General features: G+C 40.8%; 1 protein-coding gene across 1 annotated transcript in view; it reads left to right on the plus strand.

Annotated features, from left to right (window-relative positions):
* Cfap54 (cilia and flagella associated protein 54) overlaps nucleotides 1-18517 on the plus strand; it is a 290811-nt gene that overhangs the window by 108759 nt on the left and 163535 nt on the right. Inside the window, exons 31-36 of the mRNA XM_040755053.1 lie at nucleotides 488-602; nucleotides 2350-2450; nucleotides 11593-11823; nucleotides 13868-14010; nucleotides 15567-15754; nucleotides 17183-17410. Coding sequence (XP_040610987.1) covers nucleotides 488-602; nucleotides 2350-2450; nucleotides 11593-11823; nucleotides 13868-14010; nucleotides 15567-15754; nucleotides 17183-17410 — 1006 coding nt within the window. The remainder of the gene's footprint in view (nucleotides 1-487; nucleotides 603-2349; nucleotides 2451-11592; nucleotides 11824-13867; nucleotides 14011-15566; nucleotides 15755-17182; nucleotides 17411-18517) is intronic.

An 18517-nucleotide genomic window follows, 5' to 3' on the forward strand; every position in this document is an offset into this window, starting at 1 on the left:
ATACCGAGAGAAGTGTGTCTAGGGAACAAGTCTGCGTGCAGGAAGCCGTGATGGGGAGATAAGGGGAGAAGGCATAGTGGATGACAGTGGTGGCTGGAACTCCCCGCAGGATGGAACTGAAAGAAGCAAGGCAGTTGTCTAGGGCCACTGAGATGCGGATTTTGTCTTGATAGAGGAGGGAAGTAAGTATAGATAATTTTCAGTCAAATGCTGTCCAGCCTTCACCACACTTTTGTCTCCTTCCTCTTTTCCTGTGGACACGTGCCCTTTTCACAAGTTTGCAGTGTGAATGACATTGTACTATTAAGAAGTCAGCTGCCCTTCATATCTGGGGATCCTCCCCCTAAGTGATGTATGGGGCAGGTAGTCTGATAGCCTACATTGTGCATACTTTCAGTGACTGTTCATTAGAGGTTTCTGACTCTGAGGTCGTTACCAAAGATTTTCCACATATTTGACTGACTTTTTCTTTTTATGTGTGAATTAGGAGAAACGAGTCCCTCATTGGAACAAAAAAGTTAAAATGCAAGGACAATGTCCTTTCTAAGAAGACACCCAAATCTCTCAAGAAGTATAAAGCTGTAGTTATTGAGATTGGAAGAGTAAGTTTTTTTAAATTTAAATTAGAAACAAGCTTGTTTTACATGTCAATCCCAGTTCCCTCTCCCTCCCCTCCTCCCCTGCCCCCCCAACCCCCAATTCCCATCCCCTTTCTGCTCCCCAGGGAGGGTGAGGCCTTCCATGGAGGATCTTTAAAGTCTGTCAAATCATTTGGTGCAGGGCCTAGACCTTGCCCGTGTGTCTAGGCTGAGAGAGTATCCCTCTATGTGGAGTGGGCTCCCAATGTCCATTCGTATACTAGGGATAAATACTGATCCACTACCAGAGGCCCAATAGATTGCCCATACCTCCAAACTACTAGCATCCACGTTCAGGGGGTCTGGAACAGTCCTATGCTGATTTCCCAGCTATCAGTCTGGGGTCCATGAGCTCCCCCCCTTGTTCAGGTCAGCAATTTCTGTGGGTTTCTCCATCCTGGTCTTGACCCCTTTGCTCATCACTCCTCCCTCTCTGCAACTGGATTCCGGGAGTTCAGCTCAGTGTTTAGCTGTGGGTGTCTGCCTCTGCTTCTGTCAGCTACTGGATGAAGGCTCTAGGATGGCATATAAGGTAGTCGTCAATCTCATTATTGGAGAAAGGCATTTAAGGTGGCCTCTCTCTCCACTATTGCTTAGATTGTTAGTTGGGATCATCCTTGTAGATTTTTGGACATTTTCCTAGTGCTAGATTTCTCTTTAAACCTATAATGGCTCCCTCTATTATGGTATCTCTTTTCTTGCTCTCCTCTAGTCTTCCCCTGACTCATCTTCCTGCTCCCTGATGTCCTATATCCTCCTCTCCCATCCTCTTCTCCCTTTTTCTTTCTCTTCACTCCCTCTCCTCCCAACCCATGCTCCAATTAGCTCAGGAGGTCTTGTCCCTTTTCCCTTCTCCGGGGGACCACATATGTCTCTCCAAGGACCTCCTTGTTTCCTAGTTTCTCTGGTGGTGTGAATTGTAGGCTGGTAATCCTTTGCTCTAGTCTAAAATTCATATGTGAGTGACTACAAACCATGTTTGTCTTTTTGTGACTGGGTTACCTCACACAGGATGGTTTCTTCTAGTCCTATCCATTTGCCTGTAAATTTCAAGATTCCATTGTCTTTTTCTTTAAAATAAATGTACCATGTTTTCTTTATCCAATGGAAGAGTAATTTTTTTAAAAGAAATGTGTTTTAATAATTAATAAAATTAATGAAGATCAATAAATATACTATTAATATATTGATGAAATTGATGGATATTTTATGTGTCCAGAGATGGTTGATTATAATTTGTCAGAAGATGAAACAGAAAGAAATATCAATATGCATAATTTTATAATAAATTATAAATTCTTAAATAATCATGTAGATGTTCTCATAATCAGAGTTTTTGTCTAAAGGGCCCATTTTTTACTTTTTATAGCTACTTTATTTTTATGTGTATGGGCATTTCCCCTGCATACACATCTGTGTACCATGTGTGCACCTACAGTGGCCAGATGAGGGCCCAAGATCCCCTGGACTGGACTTACAGATGGTTGTGAGCTGACATGTGGGTGCTAGGAATCGAACCCAGGTCCTCTGGAACATCAGTATGTGATCTGAAGTGTTGAACAATCTCTCCAACATCTTGATAGTAATTTTAACTAAAGGATGTAGAAAAACCAGTGTGTTTCAAGACTGGAAGGTAAGCATTACATTATGAGGAGCTAATATCCTTATGTTCCAATTTTAACTTATAACATTTGTTCTCTTTTCCATGAAGACTGCAGACTGGCTGCCAAGAAAAAGAAGGAAGAAAAAGGAAACTCTAAAAGAATTTTTTTCCAAGAATCCATCCATTTTTGAACTATCGGAGCAGGAAAGGTATCAGTGAATAGTCAACAATAGCTTACTTGAGGGTTACTCCCTGCTGGGCCCTGATTTAGGTACTAGGAATATACTGGAAAACCTGATCCGATGAAATAATCAAACTCAGCGGGTTACACACACAGAGGAGACAAGAAAGTGTGTATGTGTGGGGTAAGGGGGTTGTTGAAGAAAAGGACTCCAGTGGGGGAGACCAGGAGCTGCGAGAGGTGATGGAGGACAGAATGACTGAATTGCACTATGTAAATGTATGAAAGTGTCTAACAACACATCCCTGGTTTCAGAGAGCTTAAATGATAGTGGTGCAGTAACCAACACAAATTAGAGAATGCTGTGAATAGAATATGCTACAGGGTATTAGCTGTGGAGCCACTGGTGGCAGCCAGCCTTTGAGACCAAGTTATGGATGGCTTTTCATTTTCAGAGGACAGAAGTTTTAAAAAAAATATTTATTTCTATTTCATGTATATGGGCATTTTGTCCTGGTATACGTATGTGCACCGTGCGTGTGCAGTGCCGATGACAGTGGGAAGAGGGTACACTAAAACCGGAGTTAAGGATGGCTGTGAGTGCCTTGGGGGAGCATCTGGGAACTGAACCCAGGTCCTCTGGAAGAGCAGCCAGTGCTCTCAGTGATGAGCCACCTCTCCCTGTAATGGATAGTCAATTTTAGATGACACCATTTATTGGGTCATCTGTTCTCTAACAGTAGATTCTGTTGTCACCATCACCTTCCTTATTTAGTGGCTATTAATGGATTTAGTTTTGGGACCTCTTCTCTATCCCATGAGTCTATTTACCTGTTGTCTGAGTTCATAACCTGCTATTGATTTAAAGGAAAACTTACTGTCTGATGGAAGTGTCCCTCCAGCATGCTGTTTTTCTTCACTCAGGTCTTGAGTAATGTATGAAATAGTTCACACTAGCTTGCTGTGTAACGGGGAGAATTCTATCATTCTATTGTGAATTTGAAAAGGGAACTGAGTCCCCCCCCCCGAAAGTATTATTTTGTTTCTTTGCAGCACCACATCTTTGTTGTAGAATACAGACTGCATCTTAAGATCTTGTAACATTTTTTGATACATTGTGTGGTTTCTCCCTACATTGTGTGGCTTCTCCCTCAATGTATTACTTATCTTTTGTTAACTATATAAAGCAATATTTTTGTGTGGACTTCAAAATCACATTTATGAATTCTTCTGTTCTTTGAATAGATATATACTAGAATCTTGGTATGTAGATTGTCTGCATGACTTTATAACTTACTTAAGCCTGACTGTGTGGATGGTCAGAGCATGTACAGGGGATGAAGGTGTACTTTACTCTTTTTCAATGTTCAAGCCTCTCATTTCTTTTTTTTTTTTGATGCGTTTGCATTACTTTAATTTTAAATACCTTGCTTCACATGTCAATCCCAGTTCCCTCCCCCTCCCCTCCTCCTGCTTCCCCCCACCATCCCCCCCAGCCTTCCACCCTATCCCCACTTCCTTCCACATAGGGGATATCTAGAGTCTGTCATTTCACACAGGGAAGGGTCCAGGCACTCCCCTAAGAGTCCAGGCTGAGAGAGCATCCCTCTTTGTGTTATGGACACATGAAGTCTGTTTGCATGCCAGGGATAAACATTGATCCTGCCCAGGGCCCCATAGGTTGCTCAGGCCTCCTCACTGACTCTCACACTCAGGGGGTCTGGATCAGTCCCATGCTGGCCTCCCAGCTGTCAGTCTGGGGTCCAAGCACTCCCCCTTGTTCAGATCAGCTATCTCTGCTGGTTTTGCCAGCCCATTCTTTGCCAATTTGCTCATCGCTCCTCTCTCTCTGTCACTGGTTTCCATGGGTTCAGTGTTTAACTGTGGGTGTTTGCCTCTGCTTCCATCAGTCACTGGATGAAGGCTCCAGGATGGTTATAGACATCAAGTTCTTTATCAGGAATGGACATTTAAGGTGGTCTCTCCACTATTGCTTAGCTTGCCAGTTGGTGTCATCCCTTTAGATCACTAGAGGTCTCACTGGTGCCAGATCTGTCTTCTAACCTATGACTCCCTCTTCTCCCTATTCAACCCCCACTCAACCTTCCTGTTCCCCCATGACCTACTCTCTCTTCTTCTTCTCCCCCTCTCTTCTTCCCAGCTTCCACCTGCTGCCCACCCCTCACCATGTTCCCCATCTGTTTAGAAGATCTTGCCTAATTGCTCTTCTCTGGGATACAATGCATATCTCTCTTAGGTTCTTTCCTGTTTCCCAGACTCTCTGTCAGTGGAAGTGCAGACTGGCACTATCCTGATCCATGTCTAAAATCAGATTTCTTTTTTTTTCTTCCTTTACCCAGGGATGGTGCAATTGTGCATTGTTTAGTTTCCATGAGTTTGTAGGGTTTCTGCGATTTGTGTTATTGTTGAATTCTAATTTTAATACATGGTGGTCTGATAAGATACAGGTGGTTATTCCAATTTTTTTTGTATTTGTGGAGGTTTGCTATGTTTCCTATTATGTGGTCAATTTTAGAGAAGGTTCCATGTGGCACTGAGAAGAAGGTATATCCCTTTGTGTTTGGGTGGAATGTTCTATAGATATCTGTTAAACCCAGTTGGGTCATAATTCTATTACTTTTTTTGTTTCTTTGTTAAGTTTCTGTCTGGAGGTCAGAGTGGAGTGTTGAAGTCTCCTACTAGTGTGTGAGATTTTATGTGCGATTTGAGCTTTAGTAATGTTTAGTAATGTTTCCTTCACTAATGTGGGTGCCTTTATATTTGGGGCGTAGATATTCAAAATTGAGACTTCATCTTGATGGACTTTGATGAATATGAAATGTCCTTCTTCATCTCTTTTGATTGATTTTAATTTAAAGTCTAGTTTGTTAGATATTAGGATTGCTACACCTGCTTGTTTCTTGGGTCCGTTTGATTGGAAAATCTTTTCCCAACCCTTTACTCTGAGGTAACGTCTGTCTTTGACGTTGAGATGTGTTTCTTGTATGCAGCAGAAGGATGGGTTCTGTCTTCGTATCCATTCTGCTAGTCTGTGTCTTTTTATAGGCATGTTGAGACCATTGACATTGAAGGATATTGACCATTGATTGATGATTCTTGTTTGTGCTTGATTTATTGGTAGTGGAGTTATTGTGTGTAGGTTCTCCTCCCTTTTTCTTTTGGTGTTTGGTAAAGTGGGATTATCTATTGCCGGTGTCTTTGTGAGTGTACTTATCTTCATTGTGTTTAGGTTTTCTTTTCAGCACTTTCTGTAGAGCTGGATTCATGGATATGTATTGTTTAAATCTCACTTTGCCTTGGAATATTTTGCTTTCTCTATCTGTCGTAATTGAAAGCTTTGCTAGATATAGTAGTCTGGGCTGGCATCCTTGTTCCCTTAGCGTTTGTAGGACATCTGTCCAGGATCTTCTGGCTTTCAAAGTTTCTATTGAGAAGTCACAGGTGTAATTCGGATAGGTCTGCCCTTATATGTAACTTGGCCTTTTTCTTTAGCTGCTCTTAATATTTTCTCTTTATTCTGTAGGTTTGATGTTTTGATTATTATATGGCGAGGTGACTTCTTTTTCTGGTCCAGCCTATTTGGTGTTCTGTAAGATTCTTATATTTTCATAGGCATATCCTTCTTTAGGTTAGGGAAGTTTTCTTCTATGATTTTGTTGAATATGTTTTCTGTACCTTTGAGCTGTATTTCTTCACCTTCTTCTATACCTATTATTCTCAGGTTTGGCTTCTTCACGGTGTCCCATATTTCCTGGATATTTTGTGTTAGGGATTTGTTGGTTTTGAGATTTTCTTTGGTTGACAACCAAAGAAAATGAGTCTTCAACACCTGAGATTCTCTCTTCTATCTCTTGTATTCTATTGATGATACTTGCATCTATAGTTCCTGATCGTTTACCAAGCTTTTCTATTTCCAGCATCCCCTCATTCTGTGTTTTCTTTATTGTTTCTATTTCAGCTTTCAATCCTTCAACTGTTTGAGGTGTTTCCTTCATTTGTTTGGTTGTTTTTTTTTCTTGGTACTCTTTAGATTCTTTGAGAGATTTGTTTATTTCTTGAATTTTTTGGTTCACCTTTTCCTCCCTTTCATGGGTTTTTTTGTTTGTTTTTTCTTCTATTTCTTTAAGGGATTTCCTTGTTTCCTGGTCCCTATCATCTTCATAAAATAATTTTTAAGGTCTGTCTCTCCTGATTTGCCTATGTAGTGCTTTTCAGGTCTTGCTGGCGTTGGGTTTCTAGATTCTGGTGGAGTCATGTTGGTCTTTCTATTGCTGAGTTTTATTCTGACTTCTTCCCATCTCTTATTCCAGTGGATGCAGGTGGGGTCTTTCTGTCTCCACTGGTCTCCTTCTTTCCTGAAGCTGAAGCTGGGGACTCTGAAGCTGAAGCTGGGGTCACCGGAGGTTGGGGTCTGGGAGGACTGATGTCTTTACTGTGTGGGCGGGTCCTCTGAAGCTGGGATCACCGGAGGTTGGGGCCTGGGAAGGCTGCTGCCTTTCCTAAAACTGGGGTCGCCAGAGGTTGGGGCCTGGAAGGGCTGATGCCTTTCCTGTGTGGGCGGGTCCTCTGGGTGCCAGGAGCAGGCCCCAGGAAGATTGAGGGGATGGGTGATGGGTGGGGGATGGGAAGTGGCCCCAGGGAGACCCTAGCTCACCTGAAGCTAGGGTCTCTGGAGGTTGGGGACTGGAAGGGCTGATGCCTTTCCTGTGTGGATGGGTCTTCTGAAGCTGGGGTCTGCCTCTCATTTCTTTTTCTCGTAACTTACAGGCTAAGACCTATAATTCCAAAAATCCTGTGATGTGGACATACTTGCAATGTGTCTCTTAAAATACTTTTGTTTTTAGATAATTGAAGATTTATGTATACTTATGAGAGATAGTTTCCAAGGGACTCTGCAATTTTCCACAACATCACAAACCAAGATGTTGACAGTAATGCAGTCCAACGACTTTATTCAGAGTATGGCATGTTTATGTGAATTTATACATGTGTCTCTCTGTATATGTGTTTAGTTCATTGCAAACTTTAGGATATATGTGGCCATCCCACCATGGTGATAGCTCCTGTTGTTAGGGTACAATTAAACACTGGAATCCTGTCTGGTGGTAGAGCATTCTCTACTTTGTGCCACTGTGTGTGAAGAGTGTGGTCACCTGTCTGCACTACAGGATGAGGCCTGTCCTCCTGCTCACTTCCTGGACTCTTTTCTGTTTTCTGGGGGGAAGGAGTGAAGGATGGAAGCATGGGCTCTTCTTCACCTCTTGAGAATTAGCCTCCCTGCACAAGGACAAGACTGATTTTGTTTTGGCAACAATTTCAATTTTCAGAATAATCATTTAAAAGATCAATAGTTTTGGTAGAAAATCTAACCTATTACAACAATTTTTTTAATTTTAATTTTTAAATTTAAATTAGAAACAAGTTTGCTTCACATGTCAATCCCAGGTCCCTCTCCATTTCCCTCCCCTCCTCCCATGCCCTCCCACCAACCCCCACTCACAATACACCCTCCTTTCCCCAGGCAGGGTGAGGCCCTCCATGGGGGTGTCCATAGTCTGTCATTTCATCCAGGGCAGGGTCTAGACCCTCCCACAAGAGTCCAGGGTGAGAGTGCATCTCACATTGTTGGATGGGCACCCAAAGTTCATTTGTATGCCAGGGATAAATCTACTACCCAAGGCCCCATAGATTGCCTAGGCCTCTTCACTGACACCCACATTTAGGGGGTCTTGATCAGTCCCGTGCTGGATTCCCAGCCATCAATCTGGGATTCAGTACCTAACCCTTATCAGGTCAGCTGTTTCTGGGGGTTAAACCAGCCCAGTCTTAACCCCTTTGCTCATCAGTCCTCCCTCTCTGTCACTGGGTTCCTTGAGTTCAGCTCAGTGTTTGTCTATGGGTGTCTGCCTCTGCTTCCGTCAGTCATTGGATGAAGGTTCTGTTTCCCAGACTCTCTGGCTGTGGGATTGTAGGCTGGCACTCCCCAGATCTATGTCTAAAATCCATATATGAGAGAGTACATACCATGTTTGTCTTTTTGTGACTGGGTTACCTCAATCAGGATGGTTTCTTCTAGTGCCATCCATTTCCTTGCAAATTTCAGGATTCCATTTTTTTTTCTGCTGAATAGTACTCCATTGTGTAAATGTACCATATTTTCTCTATCCACTCTTCGGTTGAGGGGCATCTAGGTTGCTTCCAAGTTCTGGCTATTACGAATAATGCTGCTATGAACATAGTGGAACAGATGTCCTTGTTGTATGAATGTGCATCTTTTGGATATATGCCTAAGAGTAGAATTTCTGGGTCTTGTGGTAGGCTGATTCCCATTTTTTCTGAGGAATCTCCATACTGATTTCCAAAGTGGCTGTATGAGTTGGCACTCCCACCAGCAGTGGAGGAGTGTTCCCCTTTCTCCACATACTCTCCAGCATAAACTGTTGTTGGTGTTTTTTTTTTTTTATTTTTATCCATTCTGACAGGAGTAAGATGGTATCTCAGAGTTGTTTTGATTTGCATTTCCTGTATGGCTAGGGATGTTGAGCACTTTCTCAAGTGTCTTTCAGCCATTTTAGATTCCTCTACTGAGAATTCTCTATGTAGTTCTGTAGCCCACTTTTTAATTGGATCCTTTGGTATTTTGGAGACTTGCTTCTTTAGTTCTTTGTGAATTTTGGAGATCAGCCCTCTGTCAGGTGTGGGGTTAGTGAATATCTTTTCCCATTCTGTGGGTTGTCCTTTTGTCTTGTTGACTGTGTCCTTTGCCTTGCAGAAGCTTCTCAGTTTCAGGAGGTCCCATGTATTAATTGTTGACCTCACTGTCTCCTGTACCAAGTTGTTCAAGGGTACTTCCCACTTTCTCTTAAGAGGTTCAGCCTATTACAACAATTTTTGTCAACCAAATTTAACACATTCAGAACTGAACAATAATGTCAGGAGTGTGCATCAGAGAGAAGTATAGGTAGAGGTCATGTAACTAGAAAGGGGGCCAGGAGAGGAGATGTGGGGGGCTTATAGGAGGGGGTGGGGAGGGCAATTGGGCACACACAATATAAAAGTAGAAAGGGGAAATACTGGGGGTGGAAGGGTTCAATGCGGGTGTGGGATGGAGACTGGGGAGAGGGGCAGGTGTGAGATGGCAGCCAAAACCAAGTATGCATAAAAATGTGTAAGGAAACCCATTGTTCTAATTTAAAAGTAATTTAAAAAATGTGTTTGTTCTTCCTTTAGTCTGCAGATGTCTGCTAACCCTAATATCTGCCGTACTCCCTCTGTCTTCTTCCCCTTCCCCTATTATTTGTGCATGGTGATTCAGATTCAAAACATATCCTAGAGAGCACAGGCTTTTCATTCTCAACATTGCACCATGAAACAGGGTAGCCTGGAGACCTTGATGAACAGAGACCATTGGGTCTGGCTGACTCCTAGGCATTAAAGCTGGTGCAGATAGACAACAATAATTTCTAACAAATTCACAGGTGATAGTAACCCTGTTGGTCCTGATGAGAGGGGCTGTTATGGGGCAGGATTTTTTAACTCGCCTGTTTATACCTGATGTATCTATCTATCTATCTATCTATCTATCTATCTATCTATCTATCATCCAGCATGTGTGCATGTGTATGTGTGCATATGTGTGTATGTACTTGTTAACTTTTTACAGTGTAAGTCACAAAGAATTGTGCTGACCAATGTGACAATGTCATTTCATGTTGTACAAAATAAATAGACAATTTTGAAGAAACAAAATGATTCCCATGAACAACTAGATATAAATATAGTTAAACTATTTTGATTACATTTTTTTGGTGTGTGTACATGAGGTATTCTGATTTGATCATTAAGAGGTCAGAGGTTGACATTGAGGGTTTTCTTCAATTGTTCTTTATTTCAGTTTTTGGGTCAAGGTCACTCACTGAGTGTGGAGCTTGCTGATTAGCCAGACTGGCTGGCCAGCAAACACCAGAGGTCTTCCACCTCCCGTGATGGAATTATAGGTGTGCACCATCACATCTAATATGTGGGTTCTGTGAATCCAAACTCATATCTTCATGATTGCAGAGCAAACAGTTTACTAGGTGATCTATAGGAATGACCATTTGAAAGATTAAGTGTCTGTTATCTCTTAAAAATTTGAGCTACTGGGTTAGAGAGATGGCTTAGCAGTTAGGAGCACTGGCTGCTCTTCCATAAGATCAGGGTTCAAGTCCCAGCACCCAAATGGCAGCTCACAAATGTATGTAACTCTAGTTCAAGGTGACCTGACATCCATAGCAAAACACCAATGCACATAAAAATAAAAACAAATAAATTTTTAAAAATTGAACTATCATAGTGCTTTGAAGGCTGAGGCAGGAAAAGGGAGAGGTGAGGCTAGCCCGGGCTACATAATGAGATCCACTCTCTGAAAGCAAAATCAGACTCAAATGGGAACTATTAAATAAAAGTTGAATGTTTTCCACTCGTGGTGTATTGAATGTGTTCATTTTTGAAGTTATTTCATCTATATTTGATTGAAATTCTATTTCCTGTAGAGTCTATCTAATGTTAGGCAAAATTTTGTTTCATTGTTTTTTTTCCTAAAGGACCAATATAGACAAATGAAGTTGTTGTTTAATATTGAAAAAGCTGATTAATATGAACATTGCATAGCTTGTGTAATCCCAGTGACCTTTTGATTACAGAAAAGCAAAGCTCTGTTTGAACTGAAACATAGGAGATTCTTGAAGGCAATTAAGTCGTGTCTTTGTCCTCCATGCCTTACTTGCAGCTCTCTTCCACCACACTATTTTACATTTTGAGAACTGAGGAAATGATAAATGACCCAGAAATTTGCATAAGAATAGTCAGGTGACTTCATGATATATTCTGTGCAAATTGAACTCATTCTTCTTTTTCTTCTTCTTCCTCTTCCTCCTCCTCCTTCTCCTCCTATTCTTTTATTGTTTTTGAGACAGGGTTTCTCTGTATAACAGCTCTGGCTGTCCCAGAACTCACTCTGTATACCAGGCTGGTCTTGAACTCGGAGATCCACCTGTCTCTGCATCCTGAGTGCTAGGATTAAAGGTGTGCACTACCACTGCCAAGCTGGAATAATTTTTCTTTATCTAATGTTTATTTAACCTCAAAACATCTTTTCCCCTTGGCAGAAATAAGAGAGCTGATGTGAGGAAAATGGCTTACCGAAGCCTGGCAGATAACTTGAATCCCATAATATTAAACTATGTCAAAAGAAAGAGGTTTCATCAAATACTTCTTGAAGAGCTCCCTTGGAGAGCTCAGATGAACTTGTATCTGGCGAGTGCACACTTCCACTTGTTTTTACTAAAGCTGTCTGAGCGCACAAAGATGAGGTTCAGCTCTTCCCATTCTAATGTCAGGTATGGAATGATACTGGTAAGTCATATCTATCCATCTCGTGGACATGGACTGCACACTGGAATGTTTGAGACCTCATTGTAGCAACATTTCCAGAATGTCTGCATTACACTGGCCATTACTGTGTTTTCCATTTTGCTATATTGGTTTCTTTCCCAAATAAATGCTCAATAATGTCTCATGTGGTGCTAATTTGCAAGCCTTTTGAGTAAGTTTGTCAGTATAGCTTGTAGTGAAAGGGTAACTCCATAATTACTGTTGATATTAGCAGACATCATGTCACCATCACTTTCATTCAAAGGTATATTTGATGCCTGTAAAAACAGAGGTTAGGTTTTCTGATGTGGTATGCCATGAATTCCATAGGCAATTTGAGATTTTATTCTGTACCTTTGGTTAAGTACTGATAGATAAAAATAGACCACAATATTAAGGGATGTTAGGTATCTGTTGCAATGGTGGTATAAAGTCTCCCATCAAAAAGATATTTTCCAAAGAACTCTTAACATACATGGCAGTGAGCTAGATGCCATAAGTATGCAAAGATGGACAAGATATACATATTGGAGCCTGGTAGGTATCATGATCACCCAGTTATAACTCTGTTTATTGGTAGATGGTCAAGCACTTACAAATTATTTGCTACAACTTTGTGGCTGTGTTCTTATATGAATGGGTTCATGGAGATGGTACTCCTGGGTGTTGATGGTTGGTAAGATTTAGAAATGTCAAGCCAGAGAAGCAGGCATTCTTGGTAGGTGGAATCATATAAATCAAGTGTCCAGGTAGGAAAGAGGATGAGAATCCCAAATAGTCTGATGAAAATCTAGGGCATATGAAAGTCAGTCAGCACCAAGCCGTGAAGGGTCTTCAGTTTGAGTTACATCTGAGCTTTTTGTTTGATATGGCAGGAGATTATTAAGGATTTTTGATAAGGAGTGTCCTTGGCAGGAACATACAAAATGGGTTGGCTGGAGGAAAGACTGAAGAAAGGAATGTGAAACGAGAGGGTATTTATTCAGTAATCCACTGAGGCAAAGAAATGCAGGTTCAAATCCAAAATGAATTTAGCCCCCACTGCTATTTTTCCAGAAGTTTGGTTAGAACCCTTAGAAGACTAACCTTTGCAAAACAAATCCTCACAGATCTGCATTCAAGTGGCTAGCCAGCTGGGCACAATGGTTACAAGTGTAGTGCTGAGGCTGGGATGGGAACATGGCAATAGCCTAGACCACAGAGAGTCCAGGGCCAAAGAGGCAATAGTTCGCTTAGCAGTGTGGCCTATGGAAGCTAAGACACAGGCTTCCTTGGTCTCCTCTGGGCACCAAGGAAGTCTTCTTCAAGTTTTATTGTCATGTGTCACCAACTCTGCCTGAGATAGCACAATAAAGCAACCAGTGGTCTAAGATAGGTCAGGGGTAATTTGCTGTGGACTTTGATTTTATTACAATTATTAGTGTGTGCTTGGACTTTTTATTTGTAAGATCGCTTAGTGCTCAGACTTTATTTTTAAAAAGAAACATGGTTATGGACATATTCTAAACAAGAGGGAACTTCACCCAATTGTACTTAAATCATGTGATTTTATTTATTTCACTAGTAGGGATTAAAGCCAAGACCCTTGCTAGGCAACTGGTCTACCACAGAACTGGCTCTCCAGGCCAACATAAATTATTTCTGTAGAACTCAGAACAATTAGAGAGCTTCGTTCCCATCTTCTAGGATCCTTTTAGGGAAAGATACAGTAATCTCCTAATAGTAGAGTTGCATTGTATAATCTGAAAAGTTCAAGGTAAGGTGCTAGGGGCAGATTACCTGCCAAGAGAATTTATGGTCTAAAATCACAACTACAAATGTTTTAAAAATAAAAATTGGCTGTACTTAAGACAGTTCAGTTTTGTTTAGGTGTTTGTTGTTGTTTCATCTGATGTATATATATATATATATGATTTATAAATTATGTATTATTTATATGTTATATTGTATATATTTATGTATCACATATATATATATATATAATTAATTAATTTTTGACCCCCTTTTCAGTTTCCGGTCATGTGACCCTAATTTCTTCTCATTATACCATTCTGGAACATTGTTGCCAACAGCAAAACTGACTATTGACAACTACCAAGCAACGCTGGATATTCTTATGGCCTCTAAAAAAAAGAAGCCCAACCAACCCACAGGTAAAAGGAATGTGCTCATTGACAAGTGGATTAATTGCCTCTAAATTTTTGTTCACTAACACAAGCATAGACTATCACCTACACACAATTACACATGTGTGCTTGTTGATAGACAAATATGCATGCCATTTTCAAAAGCCCAGCAATTTAGTTGTGTTAGTGAACTTTGGTAATCACTTTTCTGAACTTTAACTGTTAAGTATTTAATGTTCCACCATAAATCATTTTGAGTGCTCTGCAAATATAATTCTCCTTTGCTAAGTATTGGCAGCCTCTGGCTGTTCAAGCTAGGGGAAGACTTACTAGCAGGTGTGATATCTTAGTGGAAGTCACTTTTCAAATAGACTTCATCAATGTACTGATATAGGCATAAATTCAGCCAAGATAGCTGATTTTGAACTTGAGGCAGTCCACTGTTACCCTACAGTATCCAATTTGTACCTTCTGTGAAAATCTACTTCAAGTGAATGAAATAATATCCTGTTTGCAGGACACGAAGATCTGTTACATGGTGTGGTTTCCACAGTCTCTGTATGGGGGAAACATAACAGGCACAGAGGCCTTCCTACCTGGGTGCTGCACTGACTTTTGTCTGTCAAATTTGGTTGAGTTTTAATCCTTGCCTGTAAAGATGATAGAACCTGGAATACTATTTTTAACCAACAGGTTTTTCCATCTTGACTACAACCCATATGACAAATAAAAATGTATGGAGTGGTAGGTGATTGTAACCCTCATGTAGGTACTGAGACTTAAGACCAGGTTCTCTGGTAGACCAGTTAGTGCTCTTGACCCTCTCTCAAATTGCTTAGTACTGGCATTTAAGCACCTTGGACTTTCTTGCTCATCAGGGTTCTCAGAAGCTAGCTAAAATTTCTTGATAGTGTTAGTTCCTAGTGAGGTATTTGACATGCTTTTGGTTCTTCTAGGTGTAGGTTGGTGCTCATATATACACATCACTGAAGAGAAATTCCATAGACAAAAAGAAGTCTGATTTTTTTTGTAAGTTGATTGACATATGTAGATTGTCTCTAGCTTCAACCCATTATCATATTGAAGACAGGACATCGAAACTCTTTAGGGAACATATGGGAGAGGAGATGTGTGGCAGGCAAAACACTTCTGGACTGATGCCACCTTAGCAGAGGAATGAGTGGCCAGGGTGCTACTCACTCAAGAGTGCGCAGGTCCTGGGAATGACTGTTTGGGGAGATTAAAGGACATTGAATTCTGTCATCGACACCCCAACACCTGTTCATTCCTTTTGCCACATTGCTCTTTTTTCCCTCACCTTAGCCTGAAGTGCTCTTCTCTATATCTCCCCATGGGGCTAGTCATACCTGCTGTCCTCTAGCTTGTAAGTGCTCCTTTTCTCTGTGTCTCTGATTGTCCCGTTCCTTCTCCAAGTTTATGTGATGTGGACATGTGTTACCATTACACAATATATGCCATCTTTGTTGGAATGTAAATGCATGTTTTTGATAGTTTTTGTGCTTAATATCTTTTATTTTTGAGTAATGTTCTTGACAATGTTGTGATTTATTTTTGGAATGCAGATACTGAAGATTTTAATTCGTTTTGGAATTCCAAAAGTGAAGATAGTGTTTCCAAGATAAAAACACAGATAATTTATGAATCGGAGTCTCAAATAGGCGTTGGTATTAATGCCAGAGAGAAGGATCGAGTATTAAACTGGGGACTGGATCATTTTATAAAAATCTTCTCATGTTGCAGGAAAGCAATGGTAACACAATCCTTTCCTTTTGCCCATGCAGTAGACCAGACATGAGCCTCATCCATAAACTCGGGTGTGTAAGATATGCACCCTTATTGCATAGAGACTTCATCTTGCTAGGTTTTATGTCAGCCAACTCTGAGGTTTGCCTGCTGTGATACTAAAGATGCATTGTCTGATTGTGTAGGTAGAAGACATATTCTTATTTAGCTGTCATCCTTGTGCCCAGAGCCTCCTTGGTGGCCTTTGTTGCCATGAAGATCCTGTGATGATGTGGGTGCCTTGACAGCCTTCCTGCACAAGTGGAAATGATTCTTTTGTGATAATATTGTGTGCGGCTCCATTGTTGCTATGCCTACTGGGGTACCATAACCTTCTTTCTTTCCTCTAGCACAAGGGATGATTTATGATGCAGGCCATGAAAGCTCTACCCTTATGTTAACCTCCTAAGTCTACCAGCAACTTATGTCCATTTATGTCAATGACGCCCCCCCCCCGCACTTGTAGGGTAGGTTAATCACTTGTCCGTTCATGAAAGTTCAAGTAAACCCTGCCCATCCCCTTGATCATGAAAATTCAGTTTTATGCTCCTTTCTATTAGCTTCAGGGTGCTGGAGGAGCTAAGCCCTCCTTACTGTGTGGAGCTCAGCTCTCCATGCTCCCATTCCTCCTCCCACTCCTATTGAAAAGGCACTGAATCTGCTTCCTCCCCAGCTCTCCATGCTTTATGTTCCTCTCCTTCCCCAAACTGTCTCATGACCTGCATGCTCCCTTCCCCCTCAGAAAGGGTACTTTCCTGGACCCAAGCTAACATATCCTCTCATTTCTTGCCAGTTCTAACTTACTTCTGCTTTGTTCTGCTCAAGAAGGCCAGAGGCATTAGATTTCATGCAGCTGGAGCCGCAGGTGGCTGTGAGCCACTTGATGTGGTGCTAGGAACCTACTCAGGTCTTCTGGAAAAACATTATGTGCTATTAACTGCTGAGTCATTTCTCCAGCTCTTGTTTTATTTAAAATAAAATACATTTCCCCCTGAAATCCCCTGTTTGTATACCTTACTATTGTTGGTCTTCTCTTGTAAACTTAAGCAGCAGGAAGGTAGACCAGTTGCCCTTACTCACTGCTATATCCCCAACACCTATAAAAATGGCATTTGGTGATTCTGGCTATACATATGCAAATCTTATTTTTTCACTCAGTGGGTTGAGGCTTCATTTTCTCATTCTAGAGTGCTAGAGTATGTATGCTTCTCATGATGGGCTCAAACCAGCTAATGTATGTAAATATGTCACAGTGCTGAGAATAGAAGTGGCACATAACAAATGGTTTTAGTTATTTTTTAAATCATTGATATATATGTTTGCAGAAAAAAGTTAAGTTTTTCAGATGTCCATAACTTTTGGAGCTTTGTAGTACTGAATGTGATGCTTATCTTAGGTTCTTGCTTACCGTGGTGGCTATTGGACTTTACTGCAAAACTGCTGCAGGGCATTCTGGAACTTTGCCCATGAGCTGCAGATACTATTGAAGCAGACTATGGAGACTTACAAGGCTTTTCCTATTAGCCAGGACGGCTTTCTCTGTGCCTGTGTATTACCATTCTACTTGGGCACGGAACTACTTATTGACATGTTAATAAAGCTGCAGAGCACCAATTCTATCAAGGTAAGGGCATTTGGGTAATTATTTTTATTGTACCCAATTAAAAAATACCTTTTATCATGAAGCTTGGAATAAGTAGAAATTGATATTTTTCTTGTGTTCCCATTTGGCTTTTCTGTTTTTCATTTGCTTCTCATTATAATTTTGTTCACAGCACATAACTTGCATTAATGTTAATTAAAAATATCTTAGCCTGAAAATCCAGTTTGTTTGAAGGAAAGAGAAGGAAACCCTTACTGAGTTTCATCTCTTGTATGATTGACCTTAGTGCATTTAACCCATATGGAAGCCGAGCTGCCGGTTACCTCTATCTCTGGTCTGTGTAGCCCTATGCTTTTGCTCCAGGCACTAAGACTTATAGCTGTTGAAAATCTATCACACTGTGTCTTAGGTTATGGAAATAAGATAGAAACAATACAACACATATTGAAATAATACAAAAACATTGAAAATTAGCAAAATCACAAACACATTGAGATATAACACTATAACATTTCTGAAGGAAAGTATCTAGTAACAATATCATGAAAGACAAAGTATGTAAATAAAGTTAAACTATTTATGCTGACTGTTATAATATTAATTTTAAGTGAGATATGGTCATTTAAGGATGTATGCCATAATCCATGGAGTGGATGATAGCAATAAAAAGCGATAACGAAAATGCTAATAAAGTAAGACTAAATAATAATTAACTTAAAAGAAGGAGAGAAAGAGTAGAGGGACAAAACATGCAAAGCACATATTGGAAAGCAAATATCAAGTATTGTGGTCGTTTGAAGGAACATGGACCCAATGAGTTCATTGGGAGTGGTACTATTTGAATGAATTAGGAGGTATGGGATTGTTGGAAAAAGCCCATTCCAAGCCTAGAGTTTTGCTTTTCCTGCTGCCTGAAGATCTGGGTATAGAAGTCTCAGCTCCTTCTCCAGCCCCACCTCTGCCATGCTGATAAAGAGCTAGACCTCTCCAACTGTAAGCAAGCCTCAGGCAAGTGCTTCTTTTGTGTGAGTCACACAGTTGTTTCTTCACAGCAATAGAGCGTTGACTAAGGCAGCTGTTAAAATTAACTCACTTTTATCTATAACTGTATTAAAGGTAAGTTGTCTA

This window comes from Mesocricetus auratus, unplaced genomic scaffold (genome assembly GCF_017639785.1).
Source record: "Mesocricetus auratus isolate SY011 unplaced genomic scaffold, BCM_Maur_2.0 Super-Scaffold_100011, whole genome shotgun sequence".
NCBI lineage: Eukaryota > Metazoa > Chordata > Mammalia > Rodentia > Cricetidae > Mesocricetus > Mesocricetus auratus.